At 33.1% G+C, this 16486-nt stretch overlaps 3 protein-coding genes across 9 annotated transcripts in view; all 3 read right to left on the reverse strand.

Moving 5' to 3' along the window:
• Positions 1-4868, reverse strand: part of LOC128674895 (mucin-3B-like) — a 34127-nt gene extending 29259 nt beyond the window's left edge. The window contains exons 1-3 of the mRNA XM_053753876.1: positions 4768-4868; positions 2183-2558; positions 1510-1712 (exon numbers count right to left, since the gene is read on the reverse strand). Coding sequence (XP_053609851.1) covers positions 1510-1712; positions 2183-2558; positions 4768-4782 — 594 coding nt within the window. The 5' untranslated portion in view covers positions 4783-4868. The remainder of the gene's footprint in view (positions 1-1509; positions 1713-2182; positions 2559-4767) is intronic.
• Positions 4869-5792: 924 nt separating this feature from the next.
• LOC128675062 (uncharacterized) lies at positions 5793-12998 on the reverse strand. 7 transcript variants are annotated; one of them, XM_053754164.2, is made up of 5 exons: positions 12883-12998; positions 12186-12259; positions 11122-11971; positions 6726-7553; positions 5793-6635 (listed from the first exon to the last, which is right to left on the reverse strand). In XM_053754164.2, the coding sequence occupies exons 2-5, from the start codon at positions 12213-12215 to the stop codon at positions 5974-5976; spliced, it is 2370 nt and encodes a 789-aa protein (XP_053610139.1). In that variant the 5' UTR covers positions 12216-12259; positions 12883-12998; the 3' UTR covers positions 5793-5973. The 7 variants fall into 7 exon arrangements, with proteins under 7 accessions (XP_053610139.1, XP_053610141.1, XP_053610137.1 ...); XM_053754166.2 differs by having other exon boundaries at positions 12822-12911; XM_053754162.2 differs by having other exon boundaries at positions 12879-12906.
• Positions 12959-14769, reverse strand: LOC128675067 (uncharacterized). Its single transcript, XM_053754181.1, has 2 exons — positions 14635-14769; positions 12959-14560 (listed from the first exon to the last, which is right to left on the reverse strand). The coding sequence occupies exons 1-2, from the start codon at positions 14647-14649 to the stop codon at positions 13796-13798; spliced, it is 780 nt and encodes a 259-aa protein (XP_053610156.1). The 5' UTR covers positions 14650-14769; the 3' UTR covers positions 12959-13795.
• Positions 14770-16486: the final 1717 nt, after the last annotated feature.

Consider the following 16486-nt stretch of genomic DNA (forward strand, 5'->3'; position numbering starts at 1 on the left):
TGTTCTTTGTTTAAAATTTTACCTCCAGAAAATATAATTAGACACAAAGTAAACATTTTGCCACGGCGTTTTTAAAAACTCCGAAATCGAAACGTAATATATTGTCTATGCTGTGCCCGACTGATGGTTCGATTGGTAAATGTATAGAACATTGTTGGTGTACCAGAATACGAGTTCTTTAGAACGTTCGACCTTTTCAGTAGAAGGGACAACTTCGAACACACTGAAAAAGTTCTATTGCGTGAGAATCGGGCCTCTGGTGTCAGACGGATAGACGTATGGTAATTATCGAAGAGTGTCGTACAGTTAAGAATGAATAGTGAGTGATTTAGTTTGTTTATACGAATTAGTTAAAGTAATTTTTTAAGTTAAGACTTAGTTTAAGTAATTTTTTGACGTCAATAAGTGATGTATATCATCCTAAATTGAATAAAGAATTTTGAATTTTAATTTTATCTCTCTGGTGCCAATAAAAAGCCTGTGTCAAAATATGGCTTTTGTAAATAGCTTATTTCGCGAGCTCCCATCGCTCAGTGTAATCTTGATAAGGTACTTCGTTTCAAACACATGTTAATAAATAATACGTACGTCTAGGTATCGTTTGTCGTTCGTTCTAGAAACAAATGATTATGATCATTTGTTTTTCTGTTTAATGCTGATTCAATATCTGAATTGCACTCTGGAGTCTTGTTTGCAATTTGAATAACAACATGCGTTGTCTTATACTCAGTCAAATAAAATCATATCTTTAACTGAGTATGAGACGACACAAAGTGATCATCAAATTCATTTCCGTCTGCTTCATAGGCTCGTATTCCCCCTGTTCTGGTGTCGTAAATTCATTTTTGCTAACTTTAAGTAACTGATCGGTGATCTTTAGATAACTATGTCTCTCTCTCTCTCTCTCTCTCTCTCTTATCTGAGCGTTTTTTCGGTTGCTTACGTACGTAATATTGACATAGGTATAATTATGTATTTATAATTGAATACATAATTATACCTATTAATGAGCGCAACAGTGGATTTATCACAAAAACACTTTTTCCAGCTATCCTTTGGTTAGAAAGAGAAAGAATGATTAAAGCTAGTACCTATAAAATCGACGGATTTCTCGTAGAATTCTCTAGAAGCAATTTGAGTTGTCTTATACTCAGTCAAATAATTAACATAACCTTTAACTGAGTATGAGACGACAAAAATTGAACTTCAGATAGGGGTCGTTTATGCCTTCCATCTAGCTGTAATTCTCTTCATAGGTAAAAATGGGCTTTTAATCATAAATCAACTGTGTATAGAAGTATACTTCTATAGTTTAAGCACATTTGAAAGTATATATATATATATATATATATATATATATATATATATATATATATATATATATATATATATATATATATATATATATATATATATAATATATATATATATATATATATATATATATATATATATATATATATATATATATATATATATATATATATATAATTTTAATAGTGTGTATACCTTTTTCACGGTTGTCTCATACTCAGTGGGCAACTGCGTTGTGCTTTTAGTCGTCGTGCTTGAGATTCTTGTTGTGGTTGGTGTAGACATGCTTGGATGTACTGGTATGAGTATTGGAGGGGGGAAAGGAGGAAGAAATGGAGGGGCCATTGGAAGTGGTATTGCAGGAGGCATAGGAGGCGGCATTGGGATACAATTAGATCCTGTGAAATATAAAATTAAATTGTTTACAGTGACATGCATGTCAAATTGTCAAAAACTTAATCAGTAGGTACAGTGAAATCCATGTCAAGTTACCCTTCATGGTCCTAACCACGGAGGTGTTAACGTTTGCATTAAATAATTAGTAACATTTATTTTCATTTTAATGAAGTAAGAATTTACAAGTAAGAATGAAATAGCTATAATAGTGCAAAAAGTGATGAAAGTAAGTAATTCAATAATTTCATGTTTGTTTTTTAACTTCGGGATACCTTAAATTGTACCACTAATAGAAACGCATTATAAAGTAGCTGTGCCCGACTCATAGATTCAAAATGCCAATAACCTTTCCTATAGAGGCTGCTTTATAATTATAATACTTAACAGTAGCAGTAGGGAGTTACAGATATTAATTAGTGTGGTGACCATTTTACATTAATTTCGTCAAATTTGAAGTATAACAAAGTCTTACCTGAAGTTGCAACTGGCCTTGGAAAAGCCTGTTGGATCTCCTTCAACATCAATAGGTCACTTAGTCGCACACCATTTGGTAAGTAATCATCGGGTTTCAAGCCCGACGACCACCCTTTTGCTGATAACCCTGCTAACGACCATTTAGCACCAGACCAAGATTTTCTCAAGGGCCAAGGTGGCAATCGAATTTGGGAAGCAGGTTTAAGGTACTTTGGTGTGATGACTTTTAATCTTGTGTCTTTTCTTATGCCTTTTTTAGATTGATGGTGTAAAGACAATGGTCTCGCTTTGTAACTTTTGATATAGTTGGAATCGATGACTGGATGTTCCATACTGTTGTGTATTAAGGAGATGAGAATCAATATTTTTAGGAGCTGCAAAGTACATTGTTCGCTTTAAACAATTTTAACGGCCTTTTATCGAGTGTGTGTGCTAATTCAAGGTATTGGTTTTTATTCAAGTCGCCTAGTCTATTTATCCTAGTAATTCATTTATTTTGACTTTAATTTGAAAAAGACTGCGCGTAGCGGGCCTTCCTGCATACACATTTAGTTACAAGCTTTTACTCGCGGCTACGCCCGCGTAAATTTCCCTTCTAAATATAGTGTACCTAATATCCATTAGTGAATTATCGCAAATTCTGCAGGACAATTAAAATTAAACTGAATCGTATAATCTCTCATCTTTAGTTCAATTTCTCGCCACGATTTCCACTCCGTTTTTATCTATCTGCCTCGTAGCTTTTTCCGCAATATGTCCCGTACTGTTTTTCGCTACGTGTGCTGTCCCGTTTTTTCTTTCCCGTCTGAATCAAGAATTAAAATAAAGTCTCAATCATTATCTAATTGTTTTCAGGACTATTAAAATTTATTTGATTCATATCATTTCCCATCTTCCATATCCCGCGTTTCTCGCAATATATATTATATTTATTATAAACAAAAATAAAAATATTTTTTCATTATAATATTAGTGTGGACACACATGAATAAATAATGAAAAGAATATGTCTCTATTTTTAAAAATAATGATGTTTCATTTAAACATCCAACAGCTATTTCACTCCAATAGGAAAAAGAATTGCCATTTTAAGAAATTGGCTTAAGCAAAAAAAAATAAAATTAAGAATATTTTTTCACTATGTTAACACAATTGTTTGCCCTCGTTTCAAAATTGACAATGTTTCATTAAAATGTAATTTTCTCCTTGGAAATACGATTTTCAATACCTAATTAATACTACATTATCCCAACTATATGATATTACAAGCTTTTATCCGCGGCTTCGCCCGCGTGTTTTTTCCTTCTAAAATCAAAGTTAATCCCGCAGTAATTTTATCACATAAGACTGGTAAAATGTATACGACCTATATCGTCTTTTGTTTTTAGCTCAATTTCTCGTTTCCGTTACGATTTTCGCTCAGTTTCATCTGTGTCTCATCGCGTTTCCCACAATATGTCCTGCACCATTTCTCGCAACGTATCCTATCCCAATTCTCACTGAGTGTCTTTTCCTGTTTTCCATTGCGGGACTAATTCCGTTTCCCACAACGGTTCTCGTTTGAAAATGAAATTAATGCATTATTATTTTTTAGTAACCGCAATTATTAATTTAAATCTAAATTTTAATGTTCTATATAAACATGCAACACCTATTTTATCCTCAGAGAGTATCAATTTATTATTTTTTATTAACGACAAATCTATACTGTTCTTATAAAGAGGTAACTGTTTGTGACTTTGTATGTTTGAGGCGGGTAATACCTGAAACTACCGAACCGATTTCAAAAATTATTTCACCATTAGAAAGGTAATTATCCAAGATTGCTGTAGGCTATTTTATCTCAAAATCTCAAGATTCGAAGGCCCGGGCAACATCTAGTGTAAATTACATGTGTCTAATTTAAAAAATTACGAAGTTTCATACAAAGTTGCACCCCCTATTTTCCTCGCTTAGGGTTCCCGAGATAAAAACTATTCTGTAACTTTGTTAACCTTTCGCTGAAAATCCCATCAATATCGGATAAGCTGTTCTAAAGATTACCCTGAACAAAATGCAGTTATTTTGAAATTACAGAGAGATACTTCCATTTTATTTATTTGTATGGAGTATGGATGGACATAAGCCAACAATTTGCTATTTTGATAATCTAAATAAATCCTATTGAAAAATTAAATTACTCCCAAGTCAATCCCACAAAGTAAAAAATAAAGTTTTAATAATGTGGGCATTATAATGTTCTAAATCGGAAAGTAGTACTTTATGGGTTTACCTATAAAGCACTACTTTCCGATTTAGAACTTTACGATACAAAGTTCTCGGAAAGTAGTGATCAAACAGTTGCGAATATCAGTTGGGAGATGAGATGCTTAGAACTTTAGCAAACAATCTACTATTTTTTCAATCTACCTACTAGGCTGATTTCGATCAATAACGATTACGGTACACTGACAGGATATAATGTGGAATAACAGGTTTGAGACATGGTAGGTACACGGGAATAAAATAGTCATAGCAGTATTTGTATATCTAAAACAATTCAATTATCGCAGGAGTATAAATGTAATAGTATGATTTACTTACTGTCAATAATTTCATATCAGACTAGCTACTTGAACGCGTTACTGTTACAATATGCTGAAAAACTTAATAAAAACTCGATAAGTAAACAAAATTTATTGCTGATTGATATTTCAAAACTTTATTTCACAACTTTAAATTTATTTTCGTGGCTATAAAAAAATAAATTGAAATTCGTGAAAATACACAGGTTGTTTTTTTATACCTACACTGGAAAATTGTTTCACCTATGCTCACTTTTCCACCTAGGCTATGTTAACAGATTTGCTAATGACATACAATTTCGACTTTCCATACGACTGAAGTTCGATGAGCTGATGGTCAATTATATTTATAGGTACCTATTCAATTTTTGTCACCCAAACCTGTTCGGAAATTAGTATATGTTTAAAAAACAACCTGTATAATTTCGCCGCACGATATCTTTGCCATGGCATAACTAGGAATGAATTATTTTTGGTATTATTAATTTCGTTAAAGAAGTATTAATTTTATGTATCATTAATTTTTGTCACAGAAAGGTCCAGGGTAACTTGACATGAAGTTAACTGTACTTACAAACTTTTATCGGCGAATAATGTTTAAGTTTTTGTAATTTACTTATGTAAATTTATTGCACAAATTAAAAAATAAATATATATATTAAGTGAACTTAGTGTTTTGAGACTATGATATCGGACAAAATAGGATATACGTCAGTCACGTTTAGCCGTACATTAGGTTAGAGCTACACGTGGCTCTTGTATGGAATAAATATATGAAACTACTATACTGTATACTAAGTATGCATAATTCCATTATCCGGCAGTTACCGTTTTAAATGTTTTCGTTTTGCACACCGACCGTTTTTATTATATATAGTTATACTTTATGTATAGGGGAGGTAGTTTAATTAAACGATCCTGGCCCTAGTTATAAAAGGTTTTTTTTTGTTCTGGAAATTGGTCCATATTTTAGCTGAATATGTTATTCAGCTATGTTACGTATAGTGAAACATCCTTCTATAAAAGTCGGTCGAAAACACAATGAACCATTAAATATATTTTATTTCTGAAATATCATATACAAAATAGGCACTTTCACTTCTCATTCTAATGAATCTAACTAGTATTGAGTCTGAATTCAGCTTTATCCTTGGAAAATATTTATTAGGTAATTAACAGGCAGCTTATGCAAGCAGTTTTATAAGTTCTTCTCTTTTAAGTCCCTTCACATATCGTTTGTTAATTGTTCCCTTTTTAAAATAAAATGTCGTTTATTTTTATTTCCGTTTGTCAACTTGTTAATTAATCCGTATTTCGACATCACGTTCGTTATCATTCCTATACATGCATTACTAGTTGAAGTATCTAAATGTCTGTGGTACATTTTGGTAGGCCTCAGGAAAATGCTTGCGATAAGGCTGTCTACTTTCCCATACTTTTTTTTATCAAAGTTTTCGGCTATATCGTGTTTTTTGCGAGAGTTATCACATTTCTTTGTACCAGAAAGGCCATGATGTTTAGTACTATCCTTGTATTGTGTATTTCGTGAGTACATTAATGTGCTATATTGGTAGAGAAACTCGGCTGAATTTTTACTTTCAGGAACATCCTTGTAATCCCAATCTGAATCGTGGAAGTCGTCATACCATAGTTTTATCCTTTTTGGTGTTGGTAGTGTCGTAGTTGGTGTTGTTGTTTTCAGATTAGTTGTTGGGATCGTTGTCGTTTTTGTTGTCACTTTAGTTGTTGTTTTATCTAATGATATTGGTGTTTTATCTGGGTTTTGGGGTTCATCTGGAGTGGGCTCATTCGTCTTATCAGTTTTGTCCCTACAATTATCATTGGCTTTACCTTCGGATTCTGTCGATAAAGTTGTATCCCTATAAGCTATAACATTAAAGTAATATGAAAATCAGTTATCGTTAGATCATAATAATGATAGCTAATTTTCAATCTGATTATAATCTAAGTACTTACACCCTAAAAAAAAGTTGTCCTTGGACAATACTTTTTCGATTTTCAACTTCTTCATTAATCCGTATTTTGACATCACATTTGTTATCATTCCACCACATGCATTCTTAGTTGAAGTATCTAAATGTCTGTGGTACGTTTTGGTAGGCCTCAGAAAAATGCCCGCGATAAGGCTGTCAACTTTCCCATACTTTTTTTTATCAAACTTTTCGCCTCTATCATGTTTTTTGGGAGAATTATCGCATTTCTTTGTACCAGAAAGGCCATGATATTTAGTACTATCCTTGTATCGTATATTTCGTGAGTACAATAATGTGCTATATTGGTAGAGACAATCCGCTGAACGTTTATTTTCAGGAATATCCTTGTAATCCCAATCTGAATCGTGGAAGTCATCAGACCAATGTATTATCCTTTCTAGAGTTGATAGTGTCGTTATTGGAGTTGTTGTTGTCGGATTTGTTCTTGTCAAATTTGTTGTAGTTGAGATCGTTGTTGAATTTTTATTTTCAGGAACATTTTTGTAATCCCAATCTGAATCGTGGATGTCATCATACCATTGTTTTATCCTTTGTGGTGTTGGTACTGTCGTAGTTAGTATTGCAGTCGTCGCATTCGTTGTTGGGTTTGTTGTTGAGTTTGTTGTTGGTTTTGTTGATGGTTTATTTGTCGTTATTGATGTCACTTTGGTTGTTGTTTTATCTGTTGATATTGGTGGTTTATCTGAGTTTTGGGGTTCCTCTGGAGTAGATTCATTAGTCTTATTAGTTTTGTCCCTACCATTATCACAGGCCTCATTGTTGGATTTTGTCGTTAAAGTAGTATCCGGACCTATAATATTAATATAATTTAAAAATTCGTTATTATAAGATTATATAGAATTAATATCCATGAACCAGCTCAAAAAAAGACTCAGTTGAAATATGGTGTTACCAACTTTAGTATAAAAGAAATGTTTTTGTATTCCCGTGAAGAGCATGTAAATTGTAACAAAAGTAGTTCTCAAGCAAATGGCGAGTAACTAAAATACTTTAAATGATAATTACCCAGTAGGTGAATAAGTAAATAATAAAAAATATATAAGTACTTACACCACAAGCAAGACAATAACTTTTTCTTCATGCAATTTATGTAATTTTTCAAGTCACCCTATAAATACATATAATAAGTACCTACCCTATGTCTTACTCCAGGATTTGATTCGAATTCTAATCATACATATATTCCTAAGAGAAAACTTTGTAATGTGTACAGTAGTATATGTGTGAAAGAGCAACAAACGTCCATCCAAGCATTCACAAAACTTTCACTTTAATAAATATAATGTGATATATATTTACGTGATTAAATTAAATCAATATATTTATCTCATAAATTAATTTATCAATTTTCAGGGAATGCTCGTGCCCGTCCAGTCTGCATGTTCCTGTGAATGCTTGCTACCTACTTAGTTTAGATTGATTAGATACATAGCATAATATAACGATCAACTTCACGAGATCAGCAGAAGTGAAAAATATATGTACTTATACAGGTTCCTAATCTATTAATTAGCCAATAATGCTCCAGTGGGAATTTTGAGATGAATATTATCCTATGTGTTTTTTCAACATCATTCTACTTAAGTGTTCGGATTTAAATTAAATTTGGTACCCAATTTAATTGAAATCCGAACACTAGTTATTGTTCGAAAGAGATTAAATAATAAAATACTAGAGCCATCTCTAAGATGTAATTTGCCATTTCTCTGAAATTTCTATTATATTATAAAAAGTTATTATATTCATTAATGTTTTAAAGTTAGGTATTATGTCTATATGGATGTCGGACGTACAAACAAATATGCTGTTTGATGAAAAATAGAAGTGAAATGGTGCACGTCCCCTATATCATAATGAAACAGGTATCCAAATTAGGATATGTCATAAAAACCTGCACATTGCCGATTATAAAAACAAAATTAATTGATATGTTAAAATTAATCTATTTATTTAAATAAGAAAAAATTACCCTCCTTATTGGAAGGGCGCGCACGCTGCTGGCGTGCTTTAAGCGCGCGTAAATAACTGCCGTATTTTGAACTTTCAACTCTAAAAATACATTTGAGATGACCCCGCGGCTCTCGCACGCAGTCTCGGTAGCTACTGAAAGGTCATGCCACGCCGAATATGTCGTTGGCTATTATCTAAACATAAATTATTCATAACAAAATCATTGTGAAGTGATCTACTTAAAAAAGTGTAAAAGTGCAAACTTCTAAATAACAGTGTTGATAACAAATGGAAAGGTTAGCGTTTTAATAAAAGATACTACATATTCAAAAATACAAAGTCCCATTAAAAATACCTTTAATTTCTGAAATATCGTACAAAACAATTTCACTTCTTCTTCTTCACTTCTAATTTCGAGTAGTAAACTGTTATTATTAATTCTACCTTATACTCAATATTGAATTTGAATTTAAGTTTAGTCTTGGAATTAATCCGTATTTTGACATAACTTTGGTAGTTTTCGTTCTACTTGTAGTCCGAGATTTGAACGTTTTTGTAGGTCTTATTAGAATGCTTGCGATAAGTTTATCCACTTTACCGTATTTCTTTTTATTAAAAATTTCAGTAACCTTGAAGTCATTTTGGCTAAATTTCTTGTGTTTCGTAGTACGAGTAAAGTCATAATAATCAATAATAGCGTTAATTCCTTTTTTTTGTGTGGATTCTTTAGCGGTTTCTTTAGTTTTGATACGATGATAGGGAAACTCAGCTAAAATATCAATACCTTTAGTTTCTTTACTTAGTGGTATTTGAATCATGGCACGACGGTGGTCATCTTTTGTTCGTATCGTCTTTTTCGTTGTTGTTTTTACAGTTGTTGGTGTGGTTTCTTTTGTTTCTGGTGATGGTTCTCCTGTTTTTACTGTTGTTTCTTCTATCGGTGTTGTTGTTTCTTCAGCTGGTATGGATGTTGTATCATTTGGTGTGGCTTTTGTTGTTGTGTTCATATCGCTTGCTGATTCGTTGGATAGTATTTTAGTGGATGTAGCTACAATGTTAACATAATTTGAAAAAGAGGTTTCATTAGGCAAGACATTTTTGCCAGCTTAAATCTGACTAAAATATAGGGAAATTGCAATTAAATGTAACTAAATAAACTAACGTGTAAAATTGTGTCTTACCTTACTTAGATTTAATCACGCAATAAGTTTATAGGGTGACTTGAAATGTGACGTGTTCCCGTAAAGAGATTGGGTCAAAACTAATCGTTTTTAATTTTATAAATGTCATTTCCGAAAAAGCAACATAAGATTTATTTAATTTAAAAACTTTTATTAAAATAAATAAATTGATACTACTAATAAAAAAAATAATATGAAAAACAACTAAGTAGGAACTATCGCTCGATATTAAATCGATTAGTATCGACTCAATCTACATGCTCTTAATGGGATTATGCGATGTATGATGCCCCGTGCATCTGCTTCACGGTCTTTTCTTTTGAAAAAAAAAACACTAAGTCATCCCAAGTTTTCATTAAATTAAAATTACATCGAAACCCGAAAGAGTAACAAACATTTATCCACATATTGTCACGAACGTTTACAAGTGTACTTATGACGTTTATTTAAGTAATAAAGAAATATATTTACAAAAATGCACTTAGTAACTTTTCACAGTATATTTAGGGAGTCTATACCTACACCAAGCTTCCGAAAAAAATAATTATTTAATACTAATTCATTTACAAGTAACGGGTCTTTACAGAACTCCCAACGTCGTTATAAAACTCATGTGCCCCAGAAATAATTAATGCGACGAATATTTTTAATATTTTGGACATCCATGCGCTCTAATACTGTCTCTTTCTCCCATTCTCATTGCTTGCATTTACAATTGTGACGCCCTCGATTCTGGAGTTCGTTTAAAAACAAATCTTTTAATTAAGACTCGTAAATTATTTTACGATCGGCGGCCTACCTGATGTTAACCCTCTTTGGGAATGCTGTTGTTGGCTAGGAGCTGTTAAGGCTTTTCTTCTCTTAGTTGCCTCGTACTACATCCACATTAGGATATGGAGTAGTCCTATTTTGGGGCGGGAACCACACACAACTACTGGAAGCTAGCTACTGTCTTAATAATCCTATGAAATACTTCATAGGATTATTAAGACAAAATTTGTGCAGTGTACTTATGGCACTGTGTTACTAATATCACTAAAACTTATTCAACATAAATTAATTATTATTTCATTACATTTACGCCTACTTTGTATATTTATGCTTCACATTGATACGAGGTTTGTAAAATCTTAAGTTATTAGGACGGCAAACGATGCCGGTCAATCGAAAATATGACACTGACTTAAAAATAACCTTACGCTACAAGACAATGGCGAAGAGTCTTACCTAGGGCTGGTGTATTCATTGACCAATATTCTTTGACGGTCTTCAGCAAATCTTCTAGTTTTATACCTTCTGGTAACAAATCGTCTAGCTTCACGTCTGAACTCCAGCCGTTAGGAAACATCCCCGCAACGGACCACTTGACCTGGCCTGGCTTCATTGTCGGCCAGTTCCACTGGAATTCTGGCCAAGCCTCGCGCCATTGCAGACCTGATAGAGGTGCTTCACCCAGAGAAACGTGTTTTAAAGATATTGGGCTCAAAGAAATATCAATAGGCCCTTGGTTTATCGGTATTGGGTTTAGAGGATTAAGCGCAAGTGGGTTAAAACCGATATCATTAGCAGCCATTGGGTCTAAGGGAATTTTGTCCAAACCATCTTGGTTCACAGGATCTTGTTTTATCGGAAGTTGGTTGAGAGAAAATCGGCTGAGGGGAATTGGGCTCACCGGGATATGGTGAAATTCCGGTATCATGTTGGGTAGAGGCTGCTGCATGTACATTGGAATATTTGGAACGTTAGGAACATTTGGAACGTTTGGAATATTCTGAACGTTTGGAACGTTTTGAACATTTTGAACGTTTTGGACATTTTGAACGTTTGGAACATTTCGAACACTTTGAACATTTTGATACATATCATGTCCATCGACACACGATTCACAATCACCACAGGAACAGTCCTCTTTGGAATGCTTTTTGGAATGTGGGTTATCAAAATTTTTCATTTTTGTACTTGTATCAACTTCAGAATCGTAGTTTTCTATACTTTTGTGTTTATTTGTTTCATATTCATCCGAGCTAGATTCCAAACTTTTATGTAGAAAGATACTGAGTATTTTAACGCCTAGGAGCTGCAAAAATGGTTTAAAAGCTTTAAATGGGAAAGGTGCTTATTTCCCACATCAAACTCAATTCAATCAAATATTTTTTTTCTTTTTACATCTAAATATTTGCTCCAGATGTTAAGAAATATATATAATTAAAACACTTGATATATTTATACAATCTGTAAACACCTATCATGGATAAGTTTTAGAAGTAATAAATAAATGTTTAGATACTTACTAGCATGCCACATGGTCGAAATTCGACCATTATAGGTATTTTTTTTGAATGGACAATTCGATCGGCGATAGCTCCTAAAAAAATTCGTCTGATAAAAAAAGGAAACCTATATTTAGGAAAGCAACAATATTACACCTATATCAATCAACTTAGTATTTATTTAAGGAATAAATGACTTATCTATCTATCTATCTATTATTATGGGCTATTGCTGTCGTATAGGTACTTCTCGTTGCCAACATGAAGACTATTTTCCACATTTTTTTTAAAGAATCATGCCATTTTACAAAACACAATCGAGCATACTATAGGTATACTTGAATCGAAGTTCTCCATTTTTAGTTCCATTTTTTTTCTTCAAGTTATGAGCGTTGTAGAAAAAGTAGGAAAACGGATCAAGTGCTCCGACGCTCTTTGGTAACGGAAACTTCGTCGATTTTAGAGCCAATCCAGTTATTAATCAGCTACTTGCATGTTGAAACTTCGACGGTCCACTTGTCATTAATCCTTTTTAGTAGGTCCCTCAAGTTTTATATAAAGCAATACCAAAAATAGCACTAAAGATTCTTCATTATCAGATTGTGGAGATGCAAAATTGCCAACTAAATGTGACCTTACGAGAAAGGAAGTACCTACATACTATCTAAGGAGAAGAAAGACGGGTAAGTAGGTACACTTTCAACATTTACTTACTAACCAATTTCATATCAGACGGCTTGATAGTGGCTACTATTGCAAGTTAAAATATTTTATGGCCGGAATAAAACACGATAGCTAGTATAAAATTTATTCAAAAAATATTTTACATGTTATTTATACGTTTATGTTGCTTTGTTACAAAATTACAAATTTAACGCAGAAAGCGTTTTTACGTAGCTTATTTTCACAATGCAACGCAGATTATAAGTAAGAAGGGTTGATTTAACTTTGTTTCTGTGTTAGGTTATTAGTTACCTAATTAATGCATAATCGAGTAAGCGATAGCATAATAAACTTTTTTAAAATTCTATTCAAAATCAACAACTACATTAAGATGCCCACACTGGGTTGTTCCGTATTCATCGAAGACGTCTCATACGATTTATTTTATTTTCTCATTCAAATGAGTGAGAAAAAATAATAATTATAGAAGAATAGATCAAATAATCTATGTTTCTTGCTCAACTGACGTCAATAATTTCACTAAAAATTTCTAGCAAAAAAAAACAGCTTGTGCTTACATAAAAATATTTTCTTTTGGTAATAGTAGTGTCGGTGAACTGAAGAAATCTAACATTATCGAGTGAATATGGAACAATTTATTCCTTAATATAAAGTTTAGCTAACAAAAAATATAATTTCATTGTGTTAGCAAAAGCTAGTGGCAAATGGTACCTTTTTGCCGCAACTTCGCAAGAGGATTTTCTAACCTATGTATTTATATATTTTTTCAAATAGGATAAAAGTACTCATTATTTTCACTTTTAAGATTTTTCTACTAGACGTTACATTTTTATAAAAAATACGAAATAGTACTTACAATAATGGAGCAAATTTCTCAGCCTAAACACTAACTAGGTAAGTACATAGTTAGTCTGTAGTAAAAAAATATACTCATATTTCATTCGGTACTAATAAGATCTATACACTCTTCGCGTCGTAGGTTTTGTGTCGTCTTTCATCTGAGTCATCAGTTTTTCAGCTAGATTGTTCGGGATGGGCACAACCCTGTTCGCCTGCCAGTAAGGCTTGGTGCGACGCAGTGACGTCAAAATGTACTTCGCATCATTATTCCTTGCTATATTTTCATTAATGTAAATATCACTCACTTCTATGACAGCTTCACGACGAGAGTCACTCGTCGTTGTTGAGGGTGTGGGTGAACCTGCTTCAGTTGTTGTGGAAAGTCTTGATGGACTGGGAGATGGGATAGGGGTAGTTGTTGTGGTAAACACTTCTTCAGGCAGTTGAGCTGTAGTGAAAATTATTTGTCCTGCCGATGTTGAATTGGGAGTGTCCATTGGATAGGGATACAGAGGCGGAATTTGTGGCGCAGCTGGAGCGTACTGGGGGATCGCGAAGTTCAGGTAATATAGATTAGGCTGATTCATCGCTTGACAGTTTAGACAGAAGTCTCTGCAGCACGGTTTTCCCAAGGAACATTTGTCACAGGAACACACACAGCTGTCATCGTTGTAATTGTAATCGTATCCGTTGGCATAAGGCATCATGTTGTTACTTGCAGTATATTTCGGTTTCTTATGCCGTAGACGATGGTAGTGGGTTTTGGACTCATCGTAGTCGTGCTGTTCGTTAGATAAACTTTGATCATAACTGTCATCATTCTCTGAATATACTATTTTTATTAACACTAATAGTATATTTAAGTGACTGATCTGAAAATTAGAACAAAAAAATAAATGTCAAAGAATTACCTAATGTGAAGTTTATCCAAAAATGAGGTACCTACTCTTATTAAATTCATGGTATTTATTTCCTATGTTACACATCTATTCACTAGGGTGCTCTTGAGAAATCTGGCATTGTGATCCAACAACAGGTGTGCTCTAACCTTTTTGTTCATAAGTACAATAAGTTCATTGTTTCTGATTACATTGGGCTGTTTCAATGGCGCGATAACTTTGTGTACAAGTGACGTTGTACCTACTTTCATAGCACTATTATTCTTACAATTTATATATAAACTACATAAAAAATTAAAAATTGAAGCCCTCGACTCCGAATTGGCTGCCATCTTCAAATCTGCTAGAAAAAGTTTTAATTGTCTTTCAAATATAAAAAAAAAAAACTAGATCAAGTTCAATTCAGCCGTTTGGCTTCTACGATGCTACGAACAGACTATTTCTATTAATATATTAACGTGATGGTTTGTCACTCTTTCATGCGAAATCTACAATAATTCAGGCGACATTTGTTATAGATACGGATATAAGAAAACTAAAATGAATATAACCTAAAGAGAATGAACGAACAATGGTTATATTTTCTAAAGAAATTGCGTCTACGATAAGTTCGCTTTTGCGCTGATTTATGTTAGAATTTATGTTTCTTCTCTAAATGGTGCAAGATAGAGTTCATCTTTCTATCTATGATTTGATAGTGGACCCCTGGGACGCAATCGCTATTACACAAAAACATATGGTAGGTCTGACAACAAATTATGCCGAAAACCGTGCAAAAAGGAATAGAAAATGTAAGTAGGAACGTGGACTCATGGACCTGAGGGCGAAACCAGGAAAACACTCAGATGAATGAGAGAGAAAAGCGTAAGAAATGCGTAAGATGTAAACTTATACACAACAGATGCTCCGGAACTATTTTAATTTCTGTTACTGCTCAAACCAATTGCTTCTTTATTGAGTCTCGTAAAAATATTGGGACTGACAGTCAGAGGTGGCGCGAAGGTGGAGGGGTCACGACCTCGACAGTCCTGAAATAGCCGGCGCGTGGACGCGGGCCAACTCTCAAAAAGTGAGTATTCTCATATAGATCCATAAAAAATCTCATCTCGGTTAAATTAACTGCAGCTATAGTTACAAAAATATAAGCATTAGGTACTTACCTAAATGTTAAACGAGTTGCGTAAAAGGCGGCCTTATCGCTCGAAGGCATATCTCAGGCAATCTATTGATTTATAAAATTTCTTTGGGAGTTAAAATTGCACTGCCGTTTTAAAAATTATTAGCTAATTATGAACAATGTTGTTTAATATAGGAACTTGAGTACTCATAGAGTGCCTGTGAATTAAATAAAATGTATAAATGTATTCACATTAGTACATTTAGTATTGCTTCGTTCTCTATAAAGTATAATTAAAACGCCTTTTGGCTTCAACATTTGTTACGTTTCTTGTGCCCATTGTCATACAAGCCCTATAATATATATATATTGACACATGGAACAAAGTGTCTGATTTGACTTGATGGCACAGATTTATATATTTGATGGCAGAGATGCGGGGCCCTTTCTAAATCTGTGTTTGGTGGCAATTACCAATTGATTGAAACGTGTCAAGATTGTATGTTCATTAGATTCAGTTAGGTATGTAATAGTGGAAGGAAAGCAAAAAGTTTGTCGTTTTAAGTAGTTTGAGTTAGATACTTAATTCTCGCTTAAATGACTCCCATTACCCCCTTTTAGGTAATGGGAGTCATTTAAGCGAGAAATCAAATTAAATGTAATTTTAAAACAAAATATTTATTTGCCTTTAAACATAATTTACTTAATAAACTATCAATTGAGATCAGCTTCAATAAATTTGGCAATCAATTTTGGAAATTATAAAAGTTAAAAAAAACAGA

The sequence above is a fragment of the Plodia interpunctella genome, chromosome 13, assembly GCF_027563975.2.
Source record: "Plodia interpunctella isolate USDA-ARS_2022_Savannah chromosome 13, ilPloInte3.2, whole genome shotgun sequence".
Taxonomy (NCBI): Eukaryota; Metazoa; Arthropoda; class Insecta; order Lepidoptera; family Pyralidae; genus Plodia; species Plodia interpunctella.